Source organism: Mus caroli, chromosome 5 (assembly GCF_900094665.2).
Source record: "Mus caroli chromosome 5, CAROLI_EIJ_v1.1, whole genome shotgun sequence".
Lineage (NCBI taxonomy): Eukaryota > Metazoa > Chordata > Mammalia > Rodentia > Muridae > Mus > Mus caroli.
The window spans coordinates 112,814,090-112,838,927 of NC_034574.1; the positions used below are offsets into that span (position 1 = coordinate 112,814,090).

The 24,838-nt window shown below is 47.1% G+C and overlaps 1 protein-coding gene across 5 annotated transcripts in view; it reads left to right on the forward strand.

Moving 5' to 3' along the window:
- Positions 1 to 24,828, forward strand: part of Tbx5 (T-box transcription factor 5) — an 86,934-nt gene extending 62,106 nt beyond the window's left edge. For all 5 annotated transcript variants that reach the window (XM_029478102.1, XM_029478099.1, XM_029478100.1 and 2 more), the window contains exons 8-9: positions 12,414 to 12,640; positions 24,222 to 24,828. In XM_029478102.1, coding sequence (XP_029333962.1) covers positions 12,414 to 12,640; positions 24,222 to 24,796 — 802 coding nt within the window. In that variant the 3' untranslated portion in view covers positions 24,797 to 24,828. The remainder of the gene's footprint in view (positions 1 to 12,413; positions 12,641 to 24,221) is intronic.
- The last annotated feature ends 10 nt before the right edge of the window (positions 24,829 to 24,838 follow it).

Below are 24,838 nucleotides of genomic sequence, written 5' to 3' on the forward strand. Positions count from 1 at the left end.
GGGCTCAAGTACAGACGACAGGCACTGAAACTGGAGGAGCCCTGGGTAGTTCTAGCTCACGGTATATCTGTCTTGACTTAGAAAAGGAGGATATTTTCAGATGACCAGGGCCCAGTGCAACAGTGAAATGTTGTAACTCAGCTTTGTGGTATTGCAACAAAACACCTTAGGAAGGAGAAAATTTATTTCGAGTCACAGTTTCAGACCTGTCAATCCACAGTCAGTTAAGGAACTCCCTTTGGGCCTGTGGCAAGGCAGAATCCCCCGCAGTGTCTCACCTTATAGCAAGTGGAAAAGGGTGGTGGTGATGTGTGTATGTGGCGGGGAGCAAAGGGGGGATTCCCAAGATCCCAGTGAAGGGTGGACCTTTGAAACCCAGGTTCCACTTGTTGTTTTTTTTTTTTTTTTTTTTTTAGAAACATTTATTATATCTTATTTTGTGTGTATGAGGATTTGCCTGCATGCATATCTACAGAGCTCGCAGAAGCCAGACAAGGGCACCAGAACTGAAGTTGCAGATAGTCGTGAGCTGCCACGTGGGTGCTAGGAATGGAACCCGGGTCCCCTGGAAGAGCAGCCAATGCTCTTAGCTGCAGAGCCACCTCTCCAGCTCCCGGTCTCTCCCAAGTCTCTGATCCATGGGTCTTTGGTTAGAGACTTTCCTAAATTAGTAATTCCTGCTGTCAAACAAATGAATCCCAAACTGCCCCAGACTGGCCAGGCAGTCCTGTTCTTGGTTTATCTTATTCGTTCTTTGTATGTTAACAACCCAAGCCAGCTAAAGGGGAACACAGGGTCACCCCCATTTCCTGAAATGCATTTGTAGGCTTGATAAAGGAGAAAAGGGTGCAGGGTTACCCCAGTTCTCTCACTGAGGACTCCACGGCTGTTGAAGAACCCCCAGTGCCAGTTCAGGGAAACCCATGGGATGTTCCATATGTGCAATGTATAGTGGCAAGAGCAAGCATTGCCTGGGAGTCTTAGGTCAGGACTGGGCGGGGCCTGACGTTGAAGCATGTGACTGAAGGAAGGAAGAGCAGGCTCCCAGCGTGTATGCACTCTTTTGAGGATCTGCCTGCCAGCTTTCTGCAGGTTCCGGACTGCCTATACCTGCATGCAGCTTCTCCAACACGGGTTCTGTCTATACTGGAAGATACTTAACATCCTTCACTGGCCTAGATGGAAAGACAGCATAGCATAGAACTACAGTGATGTCCCAGGTTTACTGTACTGGGTGATGAGACAGTGTTTACCTTAGTGTGGCCTCTTTGCAGGTGCAGCTGTTAGGGTGACAGAAATGACTGAGAGGCAGAGTCCTCACTGTGACCAAGGATTCCCCCAGGGGAGACCCCTTATACAGGGTGACAGAGGTGGAGAGGAATTCCCTTGCACACACACACACACACACACACACACCACCCCTGTGCTTCTTGCTTCTCTTCTATAGAATGGCCTTGAGCACTGGTGGCCTTTCTGCCACAGAGGTCTAGATTGAATATCCCTCACCCAAAATGTTTGAGCCCAGAAGCCTTTTGGGACTTGGAAGTTTTGTGCATTTTGGATTACTGCATACGTTTAAGAGATTTCAACTCCATTCCTAAGATTCATTTGTGTCTCAATGCCTTGTACACATAGCCTGAAGAGAATATTTACACAGTATTTTCATAGTGCCTATGGGTTCTTTGGATTACTTAATGCACATACTTAATTATGTAACTGGTCTTGTTTGTTTCCCAGGGACTGACCCCAGGGCCTTTGCACATGCTAAGCGAGTGTCTATCATTGAGACACATCCCGAGCAGTACCTACTTTAAAACATTATAATAATAATAATTAGTGTGTGTGTGCACATGCGTGTGAGCATGGGGACAACTTCGTGAAGCCAGTGGTTCTTTATGTGGGACCCAGGGATGGAACTCATGTTTCGAGGCTCAACAGGCACCTTTACCTGCTAAGCCATCTTGCTGGCCTCGTAGCTTGTACATTTGATTGCAACAAGTGTGTGACTTTCCACTCAGGTTGTCATCTTGTCAGCTCTCAGAAGGCTTCAGGCTGTGGAGCATTTTGGATTTGGGAGTTCAGGACCCCCAGCTCGTATTGACGGAGTCTTATCAGGAGCTAGCCAATTGCTCTTTTAATAGGAAGTAATTCCCAAGGTTGACATTTGAAGATTTTTGAGCTGTCCTTAGTCAGACAGAGTGGGGAAGTTTTGAGCTTAGGATTCGGTAGCCAGATGAGAACCTTCTCCATACCACCCCAGGGACAGTCTTGGGGTGCCTGGTCACATTATATGTCACCATTGTCTTCCACCTCTGCTTGGTCATGTGTCAGCCTTTCCATGGTGTCCCTCCCTCTTCTTAAAGTCCAATGAAAGTGGACCTTTAATCCCAGCACTTGGGAGGTAGAAGCAGGCAAATCTCTGAGTTTGAGGCCAGCCTGGTCTACATAGCAAGTTCCAGGATAGCAAAAGCTACATAGGGAAACCTTGTCTCAAACACACACACACACACACACACACACACACACACACACACACACACACACACTAAATCAAATGAAACCAAGAAAGATCTGAAAAACTAGCAGTATATACATAGAGGGAAAAATCCAACAATTTTAAAGGATGCACGGGGCTGGGCCCTTCCAAATTTCATTGCTTCTGTTGGAGAGTTCTTGCCTCTGTTGTAAGTCAATTTTCAGCCTCTGACCACACATGCCTGGCTTTTCACATGGAAGGCTCAATGCCCTTGCTTTCTCTGGCTTGTGGCTAGAGGCCAACCGAGTGCCCGGTTACAGAGAGGTGACCTGAGACTGTTTTTGTGTGTGTGTGTGTGTGTGTGTGTGTGTGTGGCAGTCCAGACTCCTCCACCCTCCTGTGATTCTGGCTGCCCCAGGGGAAACACGTTTATCTCAAACAAGAGTGAGGTTGTGAATGGAAAGCTGAGCAATGAGCTATGTTGTAAAACTGAGGTTGTCTGCAGAGAATCCATCTGGGATGTTGGGGAGCAGGTGAGAGGCTTGGATAGCTCCCCTCTTTCTTACTTGCAGTTTCACCCCTCCTGTCTCCCTACCTTTGGGCACTTGCCTTTGAGAGGGGGCGCTGTGAGCTGCTCATTCGTTCATCTATGATTTTACCATCTCTACTGAGGCGTGATGGATAAGATGTTCATATATAGAGTCGTGTAACACAAAACTTTGATGCATAGAACGTGAAACAGGCCAATAAGACAATCGACACATAGCCTGGGATAACTACTGTTTTCTTCTCTCTTTTTCTCTTCCCCCTCACCTTCTGTCTCTTACCTTTCCCCTCATCTCTCTGCCCCTTTCCCCTCCCATTCCTTCCCCCCTTTCCCTCCCCTCCCAGCTCTTCCCTCCCCTAGGAACACCTAGTTCTTATCCTCTGCGTATCTATATTACCCTGGGCAGCCCCCACCGACTCTATATCATGCTACTCTGTCTCTTTCTAGAGCTCATTTCTCTTGCATGTCCAGAATGCTTTATTCATTGACCAATGTCTCCCCACGCCTTTTCCTCCAGCCCATGGCAGCCACCAGTCTGCTCTTCCTACTGGAAGTTGGACCATTTTAGACTACACCTAGGAAGTGAGGTCTTACAGCCTATCTTCCTATGTCTGGCTTCTTTCCCCTTAGCACAACACCCTCCAGGTTCTTTTATGCTGTCTCAAATGAGAGGATTTCTTCTTTTTGAAGGGTGAATAGTACTCCATGATACACACACTACACATTCTCTTTATCCATTCACCCGCAGGCTAAGGTCATTTCAATTTCTTGGCTCTGGTGACCAGGACAGCAATGGGCATAGTCACCAATTCCATTCTTTTTGGATACAGATCCAGCAAGGGACTGCTGGACCACACAGTGCTTCTATTTTTAGCTTTCGAAGGAACTCTGCGATGTTTCCCAGGGTGACTGTGCCAAACCATATCCCCACCAGCAGCAGAGAGGGTTCCCCTTTCTCCACCTCCTCGCCAACACCTGTTATCTCATGTCATTGCGATAGCGGCCATCCTAGCAGGTGTGAGGTGACAGCCCCCGGGGGTGCAATTGCCTTGCATTTCCCCAGAAAGTGAAGTTTATTCTTTCCTCGTGGACCTGCTGACTGTTTGTGTGTCTTCTTGGGAGAAATCTCTGCTTAGATCCTTCATGGAATTTATATTTTTATTTAGCCAATTATTTTGGAATGCTGCTGTTGGTTGATCTCAATGCTTTGATCTCACCAAGTTTGTGCCTTACTACTGATATATACTGATAATATATGTGTGTATATATACATATATATGTGTATGTATGTATGTATGTATGTATGCATGTGTATATATGTATGTGTGTATATATGTGTATATATGTATGTGTGTGTATATATGTATGTATGTATATGTATATATGTGTGTGTGTGTATGTATATATTTATATACACTCAGGTGTCCATATTTTTATCACCATCATCACCACCACCACCACCATCATCATGGAGCTCCCTATCTACTTTTCAGCAGTATTTATCATATTTATAAGGGAGCTTGTTAGAAAGCAGATTTCTACATGTCCCCAACAGTCTGTTGTTCTAGGAAGGGACAAAAGCTTCCTTGGGACAAGTTCTTTCAAATGACCAAGGGAGGGATTCATTGGCCAGCCCTGCTTTATTCCTTGGCCTTAAGTAATGAGCAGATAGGTAGATGTGTAACCCTGATTTCTGAAGACCGAATCCCTGTGTGGGTTTTCTATAGGAAAGATGCCCCTCTTTCTCTGTTTTGTGCTCAGATCTGGCTGAGTAAGCATCAAAGTCACCCACAAGCCCTGTGCAGCATTTTATCATCAAACACTTAAGATGTGAAGAAAACACAGAATTAGACCAAAATGTCTGCCTGTAAGTCTGCTCGGTCACACACGTGTTCATCTGTCGGTCTGGTCTGTCTGTCCATTATTCCAGGCCATGTAGCCATCATCCTTCTTACTGTAACAGATGAAATTTAATCTACGTCACAGAAATAAGCCATTTCAGCCTAAACTGTTCAGTGCGTGCACCATCAATCAAGATTCAACATTTTTGTTCACGTTTCTTCCCTTTAGCTAAGATTTCCAGAGTGAGAGGCACACATCATAAGTTTACCTTTTTCTTCTTGACAAATGTACGCACTTGTGAAACCTAAATCTCTGTCAAAATCCAGAAGCTTCCATAAAATCCGCTTATTCCTCTTATTGGCACATATAGGTGTATGTATGTGTGTGTGTGTCTGTGTGTGTCTGTGTATGTATGTGTGTGTATCTGTGTATTGTGTGTATGTATGAATATGTGTGTTTATGCGTGTGCATATATGTGTATTTGTGTGTATGTGTATGTTTGTATGTGTGTATGTGTGTATGTATGTATATGTATATGTATATATGTATATGTGTGTTTATGTGTGTGCATATATGTGTATTTGTGTATGTTTGTATGTGTGTATGTATGTGTGTGTGTACATGTGTATCTATGTATATGTGTGTGTTTATGTGTGAGAGTATATGTGTATTTGTGTGTATATGTATGTTTGTATGTGTATGTATGTGCATGTGTATGCATGTGTATGTGTGTGCATATATGTGTTTGAGTGTGTGTATGTGCATGTGTATGTGTGTATATGTGAATGTGTGTGTGTGTGTGTAGGCTCAAGGTTAAAGCCAAGTGTCTTTCTCAACCACTCACCACCTTATATATTGATGAGGGGGTACCTTGCTTGAACTCAGAGCCCATTGGCTCAGCCAGTCTAGGCACCCAGTTTGTTCCTGGGATCCCCTGTGTCTGCCCCTCTTACACTGGGGTCACAGATGGGATGCCACATCCTCTCAGCATTACGTGGATGCTGGGAATCCAAAGTCTGGTCCTCAGGCTTGTTCAGTGAGTGGGTTGCCCACAGAATCATCTCTTCCTGCCGGCAAGCTTGTCGGGTTTGAGAACTGACTGTAAGTCTGTTCTGTGTAGTGCAGTGTGTCAGATGGAAGGGAAGACTGTTTGGGGGACAGCCAGCCAGAGCTCACTAAGGCTGAGCCACATTCACACCTCACGTTGATGCTCTCCATAGAGTTGCTTCCATTTGACTCCCAGATGTCCTGCAGGGTGGGCCTCCTTCCTCCAGTCCTGTAAATGGAAGAAATACAGCAGAGGACCAAGAGACAAGGGAAGCTATCCTGTGAGGGCCCAGGTTCCCCATGATTTGGAGCTGTTTCAGTAGCATTTGCTAAGACCTCTTTTGGACCATTGGATCTCTTTCAGATAGTGGACATGAGTGCACACCTCTCCCTAGAAAACTGGCAAGCCCAGACTGCTCGATCTCTGAGATGGGGCTGCAGCTCAGAGCCCTTTCAGAGCCTGCTCGATGCAAAGCTCTGCTTCCACATGTGCTATCCAGGATGGAGTGATGCACACCCATCCTCCTAACTCTCAGAAGGCTGAGACAGGAGGATCGGAAGTTGGAAGCCAACTTGGCTATATAATGAGATGCCCTAACCTACTGCACCCCCCCGCAAAGTGAGACTTGGGGTGTAGTTCAGTTGGTAGAGTACTTGCATAGGATTCAGAAAGCCCTGGCTTCCATGCCCAGCACTACATTAGCCAGGCCTTCTGAGCATGTCTATCATCCTAGAACTTAGACGCAGAGGAAGGAGTATCAGGAGATGGAGGTTTCAGGGAGGGTTGGCTTAGCCGCTAAGAGCACCTGCTGCTCAATTGGAGGACCTGGGTTTAGGCCCTAGCACCTACATATCTGCTTACAACTGTCTGTAACTCCAGTTCCAGGGGATCTGGTGCCCTCTTCCGAACTCCTTGCACACCAGGAACACATGTGGTACACACACACACACACACACACACACACACACAAGAAGAGCTTCTACACACACAAAATAAATAGATCTAATTGTTAAATATAAATTTAAAATATGGAATGGGGCTGGAGAGACAGCTCAGTGATTAAGAGCACTTGCTGCTCTCTCAGGAGACCTGGGTTTAATTCCCAGAACCAACATAGTCCGGTCCCTAGGGGATCCAATGCTCTTTTCTGGCCTCCATAGAGATCACACACACACACACACACACACACACACACACACACACACACACACACACACGGTACACAGACAGTCATGCAAAACACCCATACACATTCAAAACCAAACCAAAACTAAAACAAATGTTGAGGGTAATCCTTGGCTATCTATTGAGTTTGAGGACAGCCTGGGCTTCCCTTCTCCTCTCTTCTCCTTTACTGAGCTCTGTGTCCCCATGTGTGATAAGTCTGCCCATCTACCAACCATCTCAGAATTCCTAGAGGCCACTGCCATTATGATCCCATTTTACAGAAGGAGACAGAAGCAAGCAAGGAGGAAAGAGAAACCAAGAAGCCACCCACCATGTCTGTGGCTGGGTACTTGATTACAGAGCATCCACTCAAACAGGCTAGCATCAGGACCAGAAACCGGTTGCTGCTACTCTTCATAGAGATGTATAGCCCCACGGTCCCAGAGCTGCAAAGCAAGGGCTATTAGCAGAGAGGGAAGTCCTTCAGAGAGTCTTGACCCCTCCCTCTCAACCACACAGCCCCAGTGGGAAATGTATGTAAACTATTTGTGCCTATTTTCCACAGTGAGACGATTTCCTGCCCTTCTATCATGAGAAATGAGAACCAAATGGATTTGTTAGCTGCACTGAGCTTCGTGTCACCCCGGGTGTGCCCTCCTGGTTCCCGCGGTGCCCACGTATGTCAGATCAAAATAACTTCCCCCGGTGGTTGAACATACCAGGAAAGTTCCCTGGGGGAATGAATTTGCCCGGCCCTGGCCCGTTTTAATTTAGGTCTCAGAGGAAAATGCAGAGCCAATGAAAGAGGGATTTACCGCACAAGAACGGGGCTTTAACAGCTCTCACCCCACTTTGGTTGTTTTAAAAATGCTGCCAGAAATTGGGTAAAGCATCTGCCGGGAGAAAACAAAAGCGTCTCCGCCAACACCAGCTCCCTGCCACCTGCTTTCGTGAAAAGGCCGATTCAGCCCGCTGCAGTGTAGAGGGAAGGTTCATTAGATGCCAGGCGGCGGCTGATGGTGCAGTTTGGCCCTCGGTTTCAATATTCCCTTGTAACGTTTTACAACCCAGACCCGTGGACAATGGCGTCATTCAGTACACTCCCGTGCTCGCTCGCAGGGAACAGAATGTCAGGGAGCCTGAGTCAGGGAGGGGTCTGGTTTGTGGGTTATGGCACCCAGGGAGAGTCAAGGAACTCAAGATCTGGCTTGTGTCTGGTGCCTCGGATCAGCTTGATTGGTGGGGTGGGGGCTGGAAATGGTGGACCAATGGACGGAGGGATTGAAGGCAAAAGCAGCAGACTGTCGTGAGCAGTGCGTCTTGTCCAGTGCCCCCTGGCCCTGCCCTCTTGTAGCCTATCCACAGTTCTGTCTTTTCAGCCCAGCCCCTTCATTCGTGAGTTTTCTTATCTGTATGGTAATTCTTACATAGTCACGTGAAACGAGGGACGATCTGGGCTCAAGAGAGGGAAGACATTGAAGGCAGTCAGTATGGTGGCTGGAACACGGATCGTGGAGGTGATGGTGGGAATGGGAGTGCTGCTGCTGCTGAAGGTGGTGATCGTGGTGGATGATGAAGGTGGTGCTGCTGATGTTTGATGAAGGCGGTTGTGATGCTGATGATGGTGCTGGTGGTGATTATTATAGTGATGGTGGTGGTGGTAATTAGGGTGAAAACCTGTGTGTGTGCGCGCACACACACACACACTTTTCAACCGTCACTATAGTTCTACAATGCTTTGGTTTCTTTGTGGACATTTTTAAGCTGCAGGTGAAAACAACCCAAGGCACCATGGTGATGCCACCAGACAGGGGCTAACAGTCTCTCTGACTGATCTATCCTTTGATTAGTCCACGAGGAGCTCCATGGGGACCACCCTGCTGTGGTGTACTTCCCACATCTCTCTCTCTCTCTCTCTCTCTCTCTCTGTCTGTCTGTGTGTGTTTCTCTCTCTCTCTCTCATCTCACTGGATGGAGGAGGCAGGCCGACTTCCCTCGCCCACAGCCTGACACCTGTCAGATGGCCTCAGGACACAGCATCTCAGGCACTAAACGAGATGTTCTTAATACATGCTGGGGATGATGTTTGAAGCTCCTTAGAGAGAAACAAGCTGTGAGGGACATGTGGTTATTGGGGATAATATCACTTTTCCACTTCTGGAAGTGTTTATAAAACAGGGTTTGGCCTTTCTTGGGGTGAGTAATTCTGCAGTTTGGCAAGGCTGGATGGGAGAATTCCACAGAGCACGCTGGTCCGCTCCCTTGTAAATTCCCTCCGCCAATATTTTTGGAGGCTTATTTTCTTTAATTAAAAAAAATAACCATCGCCGTTAAACATATAAAACCCCAAATGATTTCTCCCTTCCTCCTGGAGTGCTGATGGGCCAGCATTTGACCTCAGCAGACTCAGGCTGAGTTGCCGGTGAGATCTGATGGCTTTGGTACCGTTTTATTATTGTGCTTTTTTTCTTTTATTCTTCTTGGTTTTTCCATTACATGGTTTGAACCACAAAGCCAGTGCTCTTAAGCTAATGCCATTTCACTTAGCCTCCTGGCTGACTGGTGGCTGTGTGGCTCACATCCCAGACGGGATCCAAGATGGCATAGGCCCCCAGGGGAAGCGTAGCTGAGAGACTCTTGGGTGTCATGAGTGGTGGATATGAGTGTCACGGAAATTTGGCAGCTCCTGAGTGTCCCTTGCCTGGCTACAGTGATATGTTTCCTCATAACAGAAGCAGAGGCAGAGAGTAGAGGAGGGTATATCCCTGGTGTATAGAAAGGGGTTTTCATTCCAGGCCTCTCTGCTTTAGACATTAGAAGGAGTGTTTACATAATAGGTGAACTTGAATTCTTCTGGTTGCATCTTGACCAGTTCTGGATCTTTGGGCAAGTTGACTAATCTCTGGGGTTCAGTTTCCTAATCTGTACAATGGGCACAGCAACCATAACCTCATCACAGCATCATGGGAAGGGTGCCATGGGCTCTTGCTGGTGGCTGTGCATATGGGACTTGTGTCCCTGTATGCTTTGTATTTTATTCTATTTGTTGGCATTCAGGTATTAAAACTCGGGGCCTTGTATGTCCCACGGGAATACTCTACTACTGAGATACACCCCTAGCCTGTTATTAACTAGCTAACAAATTGAGGCACCAGGAATTGAACCCAGATCCTTAAGCTTGCCAGGCTACTGAGTCACATCCATACCTATCTATCTATCTATCTATCTATCTATCTATCTATCTATCTATCTAACTATCCTCTCTCTCCCTCCCCTTCCTTCTCTTCCCCGCCCCTCTGTGCTGGAAACCGAACCCAGAGCCTCATGCATGCTAGGTGAGTGCTCTACCTCTGAGCTACACCTCCACTCCCAGTTGCACACTTCAATTTCCACAAGTAAACATCTATTTTAGTTGCACAAGAGGAGCTGAGTGAATACCTCAAGCACCTCGTCTTACGCATGTGATCGCTCAGAGTGAGACTAAAACTATTTGGATCAAAAAATCACTGTCGGGTGGGGGAGCGTGTGGGGGAGCGTGTGGGGGACTTTCGGGATAGCATTGGAAATGTAAATGAAATAAATACCCAATAAAAAAAATAACCGTAAAAATGTCCCAAAAGATATTTGATTCCAGGTCATGAGTAAACAAATAAATAATACATGAACAAACTCTGACATTTGGAGTTTCCTGATCCCAATGTGCCTTGGGTCAGAATATGTCCCTAGGGGGCCTCTGGCTGAGCATTGAAACCTATACATTTCTCAGAATACTGTGATTAAATTCATGAAGCACATACTCTAGGTAGGAGACTAATAGTTTTGAAATGGTTATCAAATTATTGTCATAGTTATTATTATTTTGGGCTCCTGATCCTCCTGCCTCTGCCTCCCAAGTGTTGGGATTAGATGTGTGATCCACCACGCCAGGCTTATCTGGTGCTGGGGATCAAATGCTGGCCATCATGCATACTAGAACACTCTACTGGACGGTTACATTCTCAGCTACATCATCAGAGGGACCAGATTCTGAGAATCCAGTAGGATGGAGGCTCAGTGGGCTATGTGAGCAATGCATTTGGATCTGTGGCTTCCATCTTCTTTCCCCTCCCTTTCCCCTCCCCTTCCCTGTTTCTCTTCTTCCTATTTAATACAATGGCAGCAGCAACGATGGCAGGCTCCTGCCAATCTCCTCACTCACTCACTCGCTCAACATTATGGTCTCTTGAAAATTATCTAATTTTTAAATTTCATTTTTAATTATGTGTATGTGTGTAGGGAGGGGATTGTGTGCACATGAATACAGATACTTACAAACTCCACAAGACGACGGTGTCGGCTGCCCGGGAGCTGGAGTTATCGTTGGTTGTGATGCGGGTGCTGGGAACCAAATTTAACTCCTGAGCCATCTCTCCAACCCCTGAGGATTCCTTCCTTTTATTGTTGTTCTTGTGATGATGATGATGATGATGATGAGGAGGAGGAGGAGGAGGAGGATTCGTGTATGTGTGACTGTAAATGTGATATGTATGTGGGGGATGCTAGTACCATGGTGTGCATGTGTAGGTCAGGGCAGCACAACTTTGTGGAGTTGGTTCTTTCCTTTCACCATTATGTGGGTTCCAGGGATTAAACTCATTATGTGGGTCTCCAAGTTTGTGCAGCAAGCCCCTTTACCCACTAAGCCATCTTGCCTGCTCATGAACTAGAGATGTTTATTTCCCTCAACTCACAGAAGGGAGAAACCAAGCCATAGACTAGTTAGATATCTCAACGTGACAAGGACATCAACTTAAAAGGAAGTAGAGGTTACAATCAGGGATGTGTCTGGATTAGAATGACCTAAGGCTGCACCTGACCAGAGCAGTCTTTTACTTGGGCAAAGATACAGCCTTAAAAAAAAAAAAAAAAAAAAAAAAAAAAAAAAAAAAAAAAAAAAAAAAAAAAACGTGGTCAGAGGTCAGAGGTTAAGTCTAAGTATCTAGGCAGTGCATCCGGCTTTGAACTTAGATAGTTCAAAGATAATGCAGATGAGGGGAAATAATTTCATGTGTGGCAGTGGTGGGCAGGGATTCTGAGGCGCCTTTGCTTTCCTGACTGTAATAAGTCTGTTTTCAGACCTACTCGCCTGATGTACAAGACGTGAGAAGTGAGTGTTGGACATACATTCATGGCATGGGATGCCAGGGGTCAATGGCTCTGGATTATCAAAGACTCTCTAGTTTCTTATTTTGTTGACTTTTCTGTTGGACTCGTTGACACGACGCTCAGCAGGGAGGTGAAGTTCCATCAAAGCACTGGGGAACTTATTTTTCTCTTTGTCTTCTTCCTTTCAGTAAAGAGTATCCTGTGGTTCCCAGGAGCACAGTGAGGCACAAAGTCACCTCCAACCATAGCCCCTTCAGCAGCGAGACCCGAGCTCTCTCCACCTCATCCAATTTAGGGTCCCAGTACCAGTGTGAGAATGGTGTCTCTGGCCCCTCCCAGGACCTTCTGCCCCCGCCTAACCCATACCCACTGGCCCAGGAGCACAGCCAAATTTACCACTGTACCAAGAGGAAAGGTGAGTGTGGCAGGCTTGCTGGGGCTCTGCTGCCCTTACTGCTTGCTGCCATGGCGGTGCAGGGGTGCTTGCCACCATGGGGGGGGGGAGACACAGAGCGACATCTGTTTGCTTATTATTTATTTATTTAAAAGTAAGTGACACAGAAATATAGAGGTAATAGGAAATTCAAACCATGTAGTTAAAATTAAGAGGTTCATTTAGTATGTCTCTCAGTTCAGCCTCTCCCTGGATAGGATATAAAATGTCCAGATTGGCTTTATTCATTTATAAAGCATGCATGTATATAGCATATGTACACATATATACACACATACATATACATACATACATGCACACATTCCTATACACAAACATATTCATATATATATACATTTACAGACATACATATACACATAATATACACAAACATATACATATACATACATATACATATGCATGCATACATGCACACATATATACACATGTACACATATATACACACATAACACATACTTTATACACATATATATACATTCATGCATGCACATACATAACACACATATATACACATATGTACACACATACATAACACATATATACATACATACATAACACACACATATACACACATATATGCACACATACATACACACATACATATGCATACACACAGAGACATACATCACACACATCACACATGAATAACACACACATACATACACATGTACATATACATATACACAGAGACACAAACATCACACACATTACACATGCATAACACACATATACATACACACATAAATAGACACATACATATACAGACACACAGAGACACACACATCACACACATTACACATGCATAACACACATATACATACACACATAAATAGACACATACATATACAGACACACAGAGACACACACATCACACACATTACACATGCATAACACACACACACACCATACATACAGCACACACTCCTTTATCAAATGAGAAATCAATGATTTTCCCTAAGCTGTCTGAGCCAAAGGGTCTGTGTCAGGAGAAGAAATGTCTGCCAGCCCCTTTTTGGGAGCCAGAACCACCATAGTTAGTATGTACGGTGTGGTTGAGTTTAGCTTATCTGAACATTTGCTTGTGTTTGTGTGTTTTGACAGAAGATCTTTCTGTAGATCAGGTCAACCTCCCTTGCAATCCTTCTGCCTCAGACTCCCGAGTGAGTGCTTATCTTCCCTGGGTTTCTCCCTTTGTAAATGGGGACAGGTTGTCTCGGAGCACATGATGCCCATTTACACCCAGCAGGTTGACACTATCCCAAATTGATGGCATGTAGTCACTGTGAATACTGAGTCCCTGGAAGATACGAAGAAACAGTTATTGTGAGGCACTTCCAAGGTGGAGATAGCTTTCACACCACGACCTTCAGGGTCAGACAGCAGTGGTGCAGCTCACCTTTGGGAGTTGGGAGCTTTCTTTCTGAATATGGGCTCGTTATTTAACCTCTGTCTTCTCTGTTTTAAATGAGACTGCAGTTCAAGCTCAGGGTGGGAAATGTCTTGTGGCTTGATTTGATGGTGCAGGCCCATGCATATGCTGTGTGCTTGTCTGGTGTGGGTTCAGTCAGTGGCCACTGTGTTATTCTCAAACACCTAAGTCATAGTCTGGCCTGTTGCCCCTCACTCCCCAAGCACCAGTTCTGTGCCTTCAGAAGTCCACTGGACTTTTGGTTAAGCTCTTCACCAGCAGGCGACACCAGCAAAACTGTTGTAGTAGAAATCTCAGGAGCCGGGCTTCCCAGAGGAAGGAAGCCAGGTCTGACTGACTAACACAAATGCCCCATCCTTGTGTTTGGAAGGAGAGACACTCTGGCATTGGTCCTTGCCTGGGGATGATGTCTGACTTCCAGATGGACCCAAACCCATTCAAACTCCTTGGATCTCCAAGGCCTGAACAATGTCACCCCAATAAGCCCCCAGCCGGGCTCCCCCCAACATCCGCCCTGGGGTGGGCTGGATACCAGATGCGGCAAGCTCGTCTGTTCCCTCAACTCTCAGAGAGGGAAAGAGTATCCAAGGAGGAGTTCCTGTTCAGATATCCTGCCTAGTGTGACAGCTAAAAGGGTTGGTCTCTGAGAAAGTCTTCTCCCATTGTAGGCATTCTGACAGGTGGTAAACTGAGACACAGCAGTAAAGGGCTCGTGAGTTTTTCCTTCTAAGACAGGGTCTTACCATTAATCTCAGACGGGCATCAGACTTTCTATGTAGCCCAGGCTGGTCTGAAACTTGTTGTGTAGCTCAGGCTGACCTCAGACTCCCTGTATAGCCTGGGCTGGTTTTGAATTCCAGTCGTCTGCCTGAACTTCCCAAGGACTGAGGTTGCAGGCTCACAACACCATATCCATTCGGCCGGTGGTTCGAGAAGGTGGAATTAGTAGGCAAAAGCTCTGTCTGCGCACTCTGTACCCTGCATTGCTCACTGCCACACTTTCTTGTCTGCAACACCGTCACTACATTCAACATGTCATCTCCTGCAGGGAATCGTGGCAGGGATGGGTCCTACATGGTCATAAAGAGCTCAGCAGGTTTGCATTAGGGAGCTCTGTCGATTAAATTAATGCCAGACTCAGGGGGGGAGAGAGAGAGAGAGAGAGAGAGAGAGAGAGAGAGAGAGAGAGAGAGAGAGAGAGAGAGTTTTGAAAAGAACCAAACCCATTTTGGGTCAGTAGTCACAGCACTGTCCTCAGCCACACCCTCTGTACAGATGTGGTGGGACGGCCACAAATACCAATCAAGGCAAACCTCCTTGGTTAGCTGACCTTCAGACTCCTAGGTGAATTTAGAATCAGCACAGCAGGGCTGGAGAAAGGGTCCGCCCGCCTGTGACCCCTGGCTGCTTGCAGTCCAGTGACCCTGGGAAATTGCCTCACCTTTCTGGGTCTTGAGTACTTCTGATACAGGTCAAGGATAACTGTAAGCCTTACCTGTTGCATTGAGGATGAGGGGAGGAGAGACTACATGGGAAGTACCTGGTCTGCTACTGGGTATGGCTGAACAGCCCCAACATATCTGTGATCACCTCCCTATCCTTTACAGAGGACCTGCTGTCCCAAGTAGCCTGCTGTCCCAAGCAGGCTGAGCATTGTGTAAGTGATGATAGAACTGTGTAGTTAAAACTGGAACAGCAAATGTTCTCCTTACAAGCCTGAGTCCCCCAGAACCCATGTATAAAAGAAGCCAGGTGTATGGGCACCCATTTATAAGCCCAGGGTTAGAGAGGACAAGGTTCGCTGGTCAGCTAGCCTTGCCTAGTTAGCAAGTTTCAGGTTCATGAGGGACCCTGTCTTATAAACCAAGATGGATAGTACCTGAGGAGTGACAGCTCAGGCTGTCCCCTGATCTCCATGGACAAGACACATGCAAACATGAACACACACACACACACACACACACACACACACAGAGAGAGAGAGAGAGAGAGAGAGAGAGAGAGAGAGAGAGAGAGAGAGAGAGAGAGAGCCGCAAATTGCTAATGAGTATCAAATTGTAAGAACAGACTGGGTTGGAGTCATAAAAATGGGAGGCAGCTAGGAGAAGGATAAGAGACAGATGGGTATGTACCCTTTCTGGGGAAGGGTTAGCATGTGGGTGCCCAGATCAGAGGGCAAAAGGTGGAGATAGAAGACTGGAGAGAAAGGTGGGGCCAGCTGGACGCCCCCTAAGCCATTTCCATTAGAGCCTCCAGTGTTATCTGAACAGCGATGGGAGACCATCAGGGGGTCAGCAGCCTGCAAGTATCACTGCTAGCAGTTGCTAGCGCCACTTTGCTGTGATAGGAGGGGACAGAAATGACACCAGACACCTGTTGAGAGGGAGAGGGCAACCTAGGTTGTAAGGCCTGCCACGGTGGCTCAGAGCTGCAGAAGTGAGAGGAACCAGGATTTGGGGACAGGCTGGAGATAAGAATGTGAAAAAAAAATGTTCCCCTCTGTCCTTTCAGATTGGATGCTAGAACTCAGACAGATGGAGGTATTTCCCCAAAGTCCCTTAGCAACTGAGTGGCCTGGCTCGAGATCTTCAGTGAAGTCAGTGGACTTGGGGTGTGTGTGTGTGTGTGTGTGTGTGTGTGCTCTGAAGAAAACCTCTCCTCTTCCCAGAAACCTCTGCCTTCCTCACCACTTTCCACACTTCCACCCCCCAAGGGGAGCTTGGATGACAGAGAAGCCAATGGGGTCACAAGGCAATTCATCATTAGTCCCCACGGTGTGAGGAGATAACAAATCAGGAGGCTTCCTTCCAGTTTGGGACTCGCTAGGAGTGATAACTCTGTGGGTGGTTTCCCCCCCTGGCCCCAGCCTGGCCCTGCTATCTGACTTCCTCTCATTGTCTGTCTGCCTTCCAGCCAGCCTAGGAGCCAGGCCCCATGCAATGTCAAAGGGCCTAGCAGGCCAATGGCCTCCTCTCCTGTTTGGAATAGGCTGTCTCCAGCCTATCTCTCCCTCTGGATGGAGTCAAAAAAGCTGGGCAAGTCTTTTATCAATGCCACTCAATCAAACCCAGGATCCGAGGACTGGGAGGGAGCACTTGTCTGCCTTTCCTCCGACTACCCTGACTCTCTCACCATGCTTTCATTAGCAAACAAACTGACCCAAATAAAGATGTAGCAAAGACATTACAGCGCTGGCTATCAAAGGGAGGTCAGCGATGGAGAGGGGAGGGGGGGAACTGGAAATGGTTCCACAGTGAGCTTTTCTCCACAGGCTGTGAGGTTTGTTTCTAGTACTTTATATGTAGTGTGTGCATGTGCGTGTGTGTGTGTGCATGTGTGCACGTGCACATATTTCATGGTAAAGCTAAGCCCGCAGAGTTCAAGGGACAACTGGCAGGAGGGGATCCAAGCCTTCCGCTGTGAAGGTCTCCGAGATGGAACTCGGGTTGCTTGGCTTGTCAGCAGTGTCTTTACTGACCTGACCCGGTGCTGTGTATTTACCTGACCCGGTGCTGTGTGTTTTAAAAGCAACCTCAGGGTCTTCCCTTACTGAATTATTCAGGGCAGCTTGAGTTGGAGAATGCCCACTCCTCAGCCTGCAGGGGACAAAGAGTGTACTACGCACTAATATCAGATCCTAAGGTTAGAGTGATGACTGACAGAGCCGTGTGAAGTCATCAAACCCTAAGAGGACTTATACCTCGGGCCCTGTAAGGAGAACGCAAGCAGGAGAGAGACCTGCTCTTATGAAACATGCATTCTCATGGGGGAAGCAAGTCTGAGAGCAGCAGATAAACTCTCAGTGGCCGTGGGGTCTGAGCCAGGGTGCTTTCATTTTAACTCCCCATGATGGCATTCCAGTGTCTCCATTTTAACCCAAGTTTTGAGAGTTTGGAGTGAATATGTTCAAAATCTATCATCCATTCATTTATCTCTCTATCCAACCATCCATCTGTCCAAGCATCCATCTATTTATTTGTTCATCCATTCACCTACCCATCCATCCATCCATCCATCCATCCATCCATCCATCCATCCATCCATCCACTCACCCATCCATCCATTTGTCTGTCTATCCATTTATACATGCATCCACCTATTTATCCACCCACCAACCTCTTTATTCTTTTTTTTTTAAAATTTTTTATTGGGTATTTATTTCATCAACCTCTTTATTCTTTCATTCACCAAACTATCCTATCCATCCACCAATCCATCCACTCACCCATTTATCCATCCATTCACCTATCCATTCACTTCTCCATTTATCTACCTGCCCATCCATTTATGTATCCATCCACCCTTTTATCCATCTATCCATCCATCCATCCATCCATCCATCCATCCATCCATCCATCCATCTGTGTCAAGTGTTACAACCCTCCATGTTGGTTGAGCCTGTTGAGTTACAGTAACAGCAGAAAGTCCAGCGCCACCTGTCCTTGCTGTTTTGTGACTCGGTAGGTCTGAATTACAGCCATCTCCTGACTTCCTGCCGACCCCTTAGCTGAAAGAGAGCCCCATACCCTGACTTTCAGAGTCTCTTGTCCGTAGAAACACCACATTTCCCCATGTGAACTCAGCCGGCAAGGGATGTGACCCACTTGGTAACTGTGACCATATTTGCTCAATGGGATCAGTGACTTAAAAAGTGGCTCTGGGAAGCTTCCAGCTCTGGAATCCACCCAAATACCTCAGAGCGTTGGATGACCTTCAGAGAGCCATCTGCCTAGTCTGCCGAGGGAGAAAACTGCTGGGGAGAGGGAGTAGACATGGGTTATGCCGAGAGATAAGATTTGAAGAAAGAGATTCCAAGTGCTGGGCTGACTCACTGGGCATGGCAGGCATACTTGGTATTTCCTTAATTAAGCCTAAGGAGGAGTTTGGGGATTGTCCCCATGCGCAGTTAGGGACTGCGCTTGGAGCAGTTCAGGCCTTTAGCCTGATGCTGTGTGTCTTAAAGCTGTGTTCTGAGCTCATCACTAAATGATTTTTATCCAGAGTTAAAAAACAAAACAAAACAGACAACACACACATACTTCTAGAAGATTCCAAAGGAGCAGGTTTTTCTACAGGGATTGGGTGGCCAGACTCAGGAAGAACTTCCCTGTCACTCAAGAGACTTAGCAGAGTTGCAAGCATCGCCGACCACTTTTCCCACACACCCTACACACTCTCTGAAGCAGAATCGGCAGGTCCCTGGCTGGTCCCACTGGGACACTTGACACCCAGTTATGGCTCTTCGCACAACCAGAGAAGCTAAACCACACCCAGACTACTCAAAGACTAAGACCATATCTTCCCCCCAGACAAACTCAAAGATGACACGCTGTGCATTGATCGTGCCTGACCTGAAGTTTAGATCCTGAGATGAAGCCTGGGAAGGATCTGAGAGTCCTCAGGTTTATCGTTCAGCAGAAAACCAGCTTTGGAGTTTCCCTGCACACTCTGGGCCAGATATTTCTGGAATTACAGGCTGGAATGAATAATTTTACAGTTTTCTAAACTGCATTCTGACCTTTTTCTTATTATTCTCCCTACACCTCCTGTTTAAACGTGTAATGAATCTGGAAGGGATCAGAAACTAAAAAAAAAAAAAAAAAGTTTCCTTTTGTTTTTTTCTCCTGCCAAGGGTACCCTGCAGCTGTACTTTCTGTTGTTGAAAAGGGGAACGCCCTAGTTAATAATAATAAAAAGTTCAAAGCTGTGAGTCTAGCAGTAGTATAAGGGCATAAGGTCTAGTGGGCAGAAGGAAGATCGGAAGGAAGGAATCAAGGTGGCAGACGTGGACATAAGCTGAGAGTCGCACTATCAAGAGTCTAGAAACCCTAACTAGCTGTAAGGCGGCGAAGAAAAATATTTACACTGTAAAACACCTGGATGTCTTCAAACATCTGTATGGTTAGCACTGTGTGCACAGGACACCTGCAGGAATGACTGCAGTTTTCTTGGGCAGTGGTGTTTTGATTTATTTATTTTTTGGTATAAATGTTTGGGGGTACCCCATAGGGTTCCCAGATGTGTGTCAGAATGTCCGGCTAAAAACAAACGTTCAGAGTGTTAGACAGGTACAACCCATGCTGTGTGGGGAGGCATCTGAGCTGCCCACTGGTGTCACCCGGGGGACACGGTTACCCGTGTCACTGTGTGGCAGGAGCCAGGTCTACACTTATCTATCCAGTTGAGGGTCTGCTTTATGAACCGGCCCAAAGGCGTCACCAGTGTGTGAATGTTCACTCAAAGCCATATGTTCCAGTACTTTGTCTGAGTGACAAGATACTTAGCTTTCTTCACGTGCTGCTACAGATGGATGGAGTGGGGCTAGGGGCACACGGATCTGCCTGGCTCACAGCTCCATCCAAAGCACCTGGCACCCTGCCTAGCACTAGGCAGAACTCAGGGAATGCCAGTGGGGTAGCCAGGTGAGGGACATTGGCCAGTGGAAGGAAGGCTGGCACCATAGGCTCAGGAAGTTAGCTCCCACTTGGCTTCCCATCTCTGTCACTCTCTGAGGTTAACTCCCTGCTTCTGGGAAATGGGAACAGAGATAGACACTTTGAGGAGTTGCTGTAAGATCAAGTAGGGGTCACGCCCCATTTATTAAGTACTTCATTCCTCACGTGTGGTCCAACATCAAGTTTTGTGACTCCTGGCCATCCTTGAAAGGCACACAGGAGAGACAACTTCCTTTGTATTTATACTCCTCAAAGACAGCCATAGTTTCCTCCCATCCCCATCCTTCCTCTTCCCTTTCCCCTTCCCCTTGCTCCTTCCTCCCTCCTTTCTTCCTTTCCCTCCTCCCCTCCTTCTCTTCCTCCTTCCCTCTCTCCCTCTCTCCCCCCCTCCTTCCCTCCTTTCCTACTCTCCCTCCATCTTTCCTTTCTTCTCTTCCTCCTTACTTCCTTCCCTCCCTTGTTCTCCCTCCCTCCTCCATCCCCCCTCCTTCCCTTCCTCCCTCCTCTCCCTCCCTCTCTCCTTTCTTCTCTACCTCTCTCTCTCCTCTTCTTCCCTCCCTTTCTCCCCTCCTCTTTTCCTACTCCCTTCTTTTTAGGTCTTCTAAAGCAAAACAGTTGCCTTTCACTGAGCCCAGACAAGCACACAGCATACACACAGGCCTACACCTTCACATCAAGCTTGAACTACAGTCTCATTTAAAACAGTGAAGACCGAGGTTAAATAACCAGCCCATATTGACAAAGCTTCCAACTCCCAAAGGCCACCCCTGGAGTCTGACTCTGAAGGCTATGAGATGAAAGCTATCTCCACCCTGGGAGTGCCTCACAACAACAGTCTCTTCATATCGTCCAGGGACTCAGTATCCACAGTGACTACATGTCATCTATTTGGGAAAGCTGCAGCCTGCTGGGTGTTGACGAGCATCATGTGCTCTGAGACACCTGTTCCCATTTACAAAGTGAGAAACCCAGGGAGGATAAGCACTTGGAAGGCTGAGGCAGGGGGATTGCAAATTATAGGCCAGTTTGGCCTACTAAATGAGACCTTGCATCAAAACACACAGACACAAGCAAATGTTCAGATAAGCTAAACTCAACCACACTGTACAAGCTAACTATGGTGGTTCTGGCTCCCAAAGGGGGCTGGTGGGTGGTGGGTGTTTCTTTTCCTGACACAGATCCTTTGACTCCTCCTCACCTTTCTTTCCCTCCCTTTCTCATTTCTACACACACACACACACACACACACACACACACACACACACACACACGATCAAATCTAGAGTATATCCCCAGATGCAAATGTAATTTTTCTACATGTGTTGATTAGAAAGAGATCTGAAAATGAGAAAAGATGACCTTCAACCCCTGGGGAGGTCAAACTCCCTTTGAGGGATGGATGTGTCTGAGATGACGCCTTGGCAGACATATCCAAGTATGGCCTCCCTGAAGGAAGCAGCCAGCGATGGCAGTTAGAGACCAGGTCTTCCATGAGAACGATGGACCATGTTTTCCCAGCAATGAGAGATGTTCTGAAAGTTATCAGAGGACTTTCTGACACCAATCTTTCTTCTCTTTTTTCCTTCTTTACATGCATGCATGTGATGTGCTTTGACCAAATCTACTCCCTGACAATCTCCTGAATTTAATTTTATCATGGAATGATGTCCACATTGCTAACATGCATCCGTGGCTATGACTTGGGAGGGTGGATTCCTCACAGGCAACACACTAACAGAAGAATCAGATCCTTGTCCAAATGTCTCCAGAGCTCTTAGCCTGGGTGCTGGGTCTTAGGAAGTTTCTGCCCCTCCCCCACCCCCTTAGAGTGATAGAAAACTGTGTGTACATACTTTTCAAAACATCCCATTCTGGGGAATTAGTCTAGGAAATGGCCACCCACAGCACAGTGGTTAGCTCCCAAGAGGGCCAATGGCCCCAGAGCGCCTAAGGGAGACTCTCCTGGGGATGAAGTTATCTCTATTACGCTGTACCAGGACGAATGAATGGGCAGAGGAGCAGTGTAATCCAGTTCACAGGAAACAGTGACACAGGGGTTGGTATTGACTCAACAGCTAGTGAAGGGGATTTGCTCCAAATCCCATCCATCCACCTACCCATCCAGTCTACAACCATCCATCCACACATCCATCTGTCTGTTCATCTATCTCTCACCTCTCTATCCACTCATTACCCAACCACCATCCAACTACCCATCCAGCATCCACCCACCCACCCATCCATCCATTATCCAGCCTCCTATCTGTCATCCATCCATCCATTCATTCATGCAGTTATCCATATATCCATCTACTCATTCATGTATCCATCCACACATTTATTCATCTATCCCATCATTTATCCAGCCAGTCATCCATCATCCCACACACCCCACCCATCCATCTAACCATCCATCTATCCATATATCCATGAATATATCCCTCTATCCACCTATCCATACACCAATCCATCCATCCATCCATCCATCCATCCATCCATCCATCCATCTATCCATCCATCCATCCATCCATCAATCTATCCTTCCATCCATTCATCCATCCACCCATCAATCATCTATCTACCCACCTATAGACACTATCCCTCCACCCACCAACCCACCTATACATCCACCATTCATCTACCCACCCACTGCATGAGTATCTAATGCTGGCTTCATATATTGTGACATTGATGAGCAGACACTTCATAGTGAGACAGCTAGATTACCAGCCACACATCCACCATTATCAGCCACCATGGAGTCCCTGGGCAAGCTTCTTAACCTCTGTGTTCCTTTTCTCTCATGTATAAAATGGGACTAACCCACTTGGAACAGTTGCTTTGAGGACTGTTGGGTCACCTTGTGGGAACTGGTTAGAACACAGCCAGGTATCACCAGCTGTGTGTGTGTGTGTGTATTTTACTGTTGTTGCTGGTCTCTTATTGCTGCCTAAACGCCAGGTTTGGGAGGATAGATGGATGGATGGGGTAATGTATTACCAATCATTAATAATAACATTGGGATGTAGTTGCTTAGTAGAGTGCTTGCCTAGTATAGCCAAAAGTCCTGGGTTCAATTCCCAGAACCACATAAAACCAGGTATGGTGGTGAGTGCTTTTAATCCTGGCTCAGGGAAAGGGGAAGCAGAAAGTTAGATGATCAAGATCCTTCTCGGCTACATACGGACATTGAAGCTAGCTTGAGCTACATAAGAACATACTGATGATGGTGGTGGTAGTGGTGGTGGTGGTGATGATGGTGATTGTGTTGTTGTTGGTGGTGGTGATGGTGGTGGTGGTGGTGGTGGTAGTGGTGGTGCCAGTCATGATGATAAGATGTTTATAGCATTTTTTGATGCCAGACTCTGACTTAATTGATTATTGGACGTATTTTCCCATTTAATTTTCAATGTTTCCCTCTGTAGGAAGCACTGCAGAGGACTTTGTTACATTTTACAGATGGTGAAATTGAATTAATCAAAAGTCAAGACTGTGGCTTAAAACTCACAGCCCGAGGGTGTGCCCATGACACATTTTTGTTTTGTCTTGTTTTATCAGAATGAAGGTTGGAGCTGACAGCCTCTAGTCTCAGGCCTAGTGGCTATCTTCTGGTCCTATCTGTGGTATAGGGTGACTAATATCTTTCCTGTCTTTGCAGATGAGGAATGTTCCAGCACGGAGCACCCCTATAAGAAGCCGTACATGGAGACATCCCCCAGCGAGGAAGACACCTTCTATCGCTCGGGCTACCCCCAGCAGCAGGGCCTGAGTACCTCTTACAGGACAGAGTCGGCCCAGCGGCAGGCCTGCATGTATGCCAGCTCCGCTCCCCCCAGCGAGCCCGTGCCTAGCCTGGAGGACATCAGCTGTAACACATGGCCCAGCATGCCATCCTATAGCAGCTGTACAGTCACCACCGTGCAGCCCATGGACCGTCTTCCCTACCAGCACTTCTCCGCTCATTTCACCTCGGGGCCCCTGGTCCCTCGGCTGGCTGGCATGGCCAACCATGGTTCTCCCCAGCTCGGCGAAGGGATGTTCCAGCACCAGACCTCAGTGGCCCATCAGCCTGTGGTCAGGCAGTGCGGGCCTCAGACTGGCCTTCAGTCTCCGGGCGGCCTCCAGCCCCCAGAGTTTCTCTACACTCACGGCGTGCCCAGGACCCTGTCCCCCCATCAGTATCACTCAGTACACGGCGTCAGCATGGTGCCAGAGTGGAGTGAGAATAGCTAAAGGCCGACCTATGCCAGAGAAGGGGGAGAGAGAGGGGGGGGG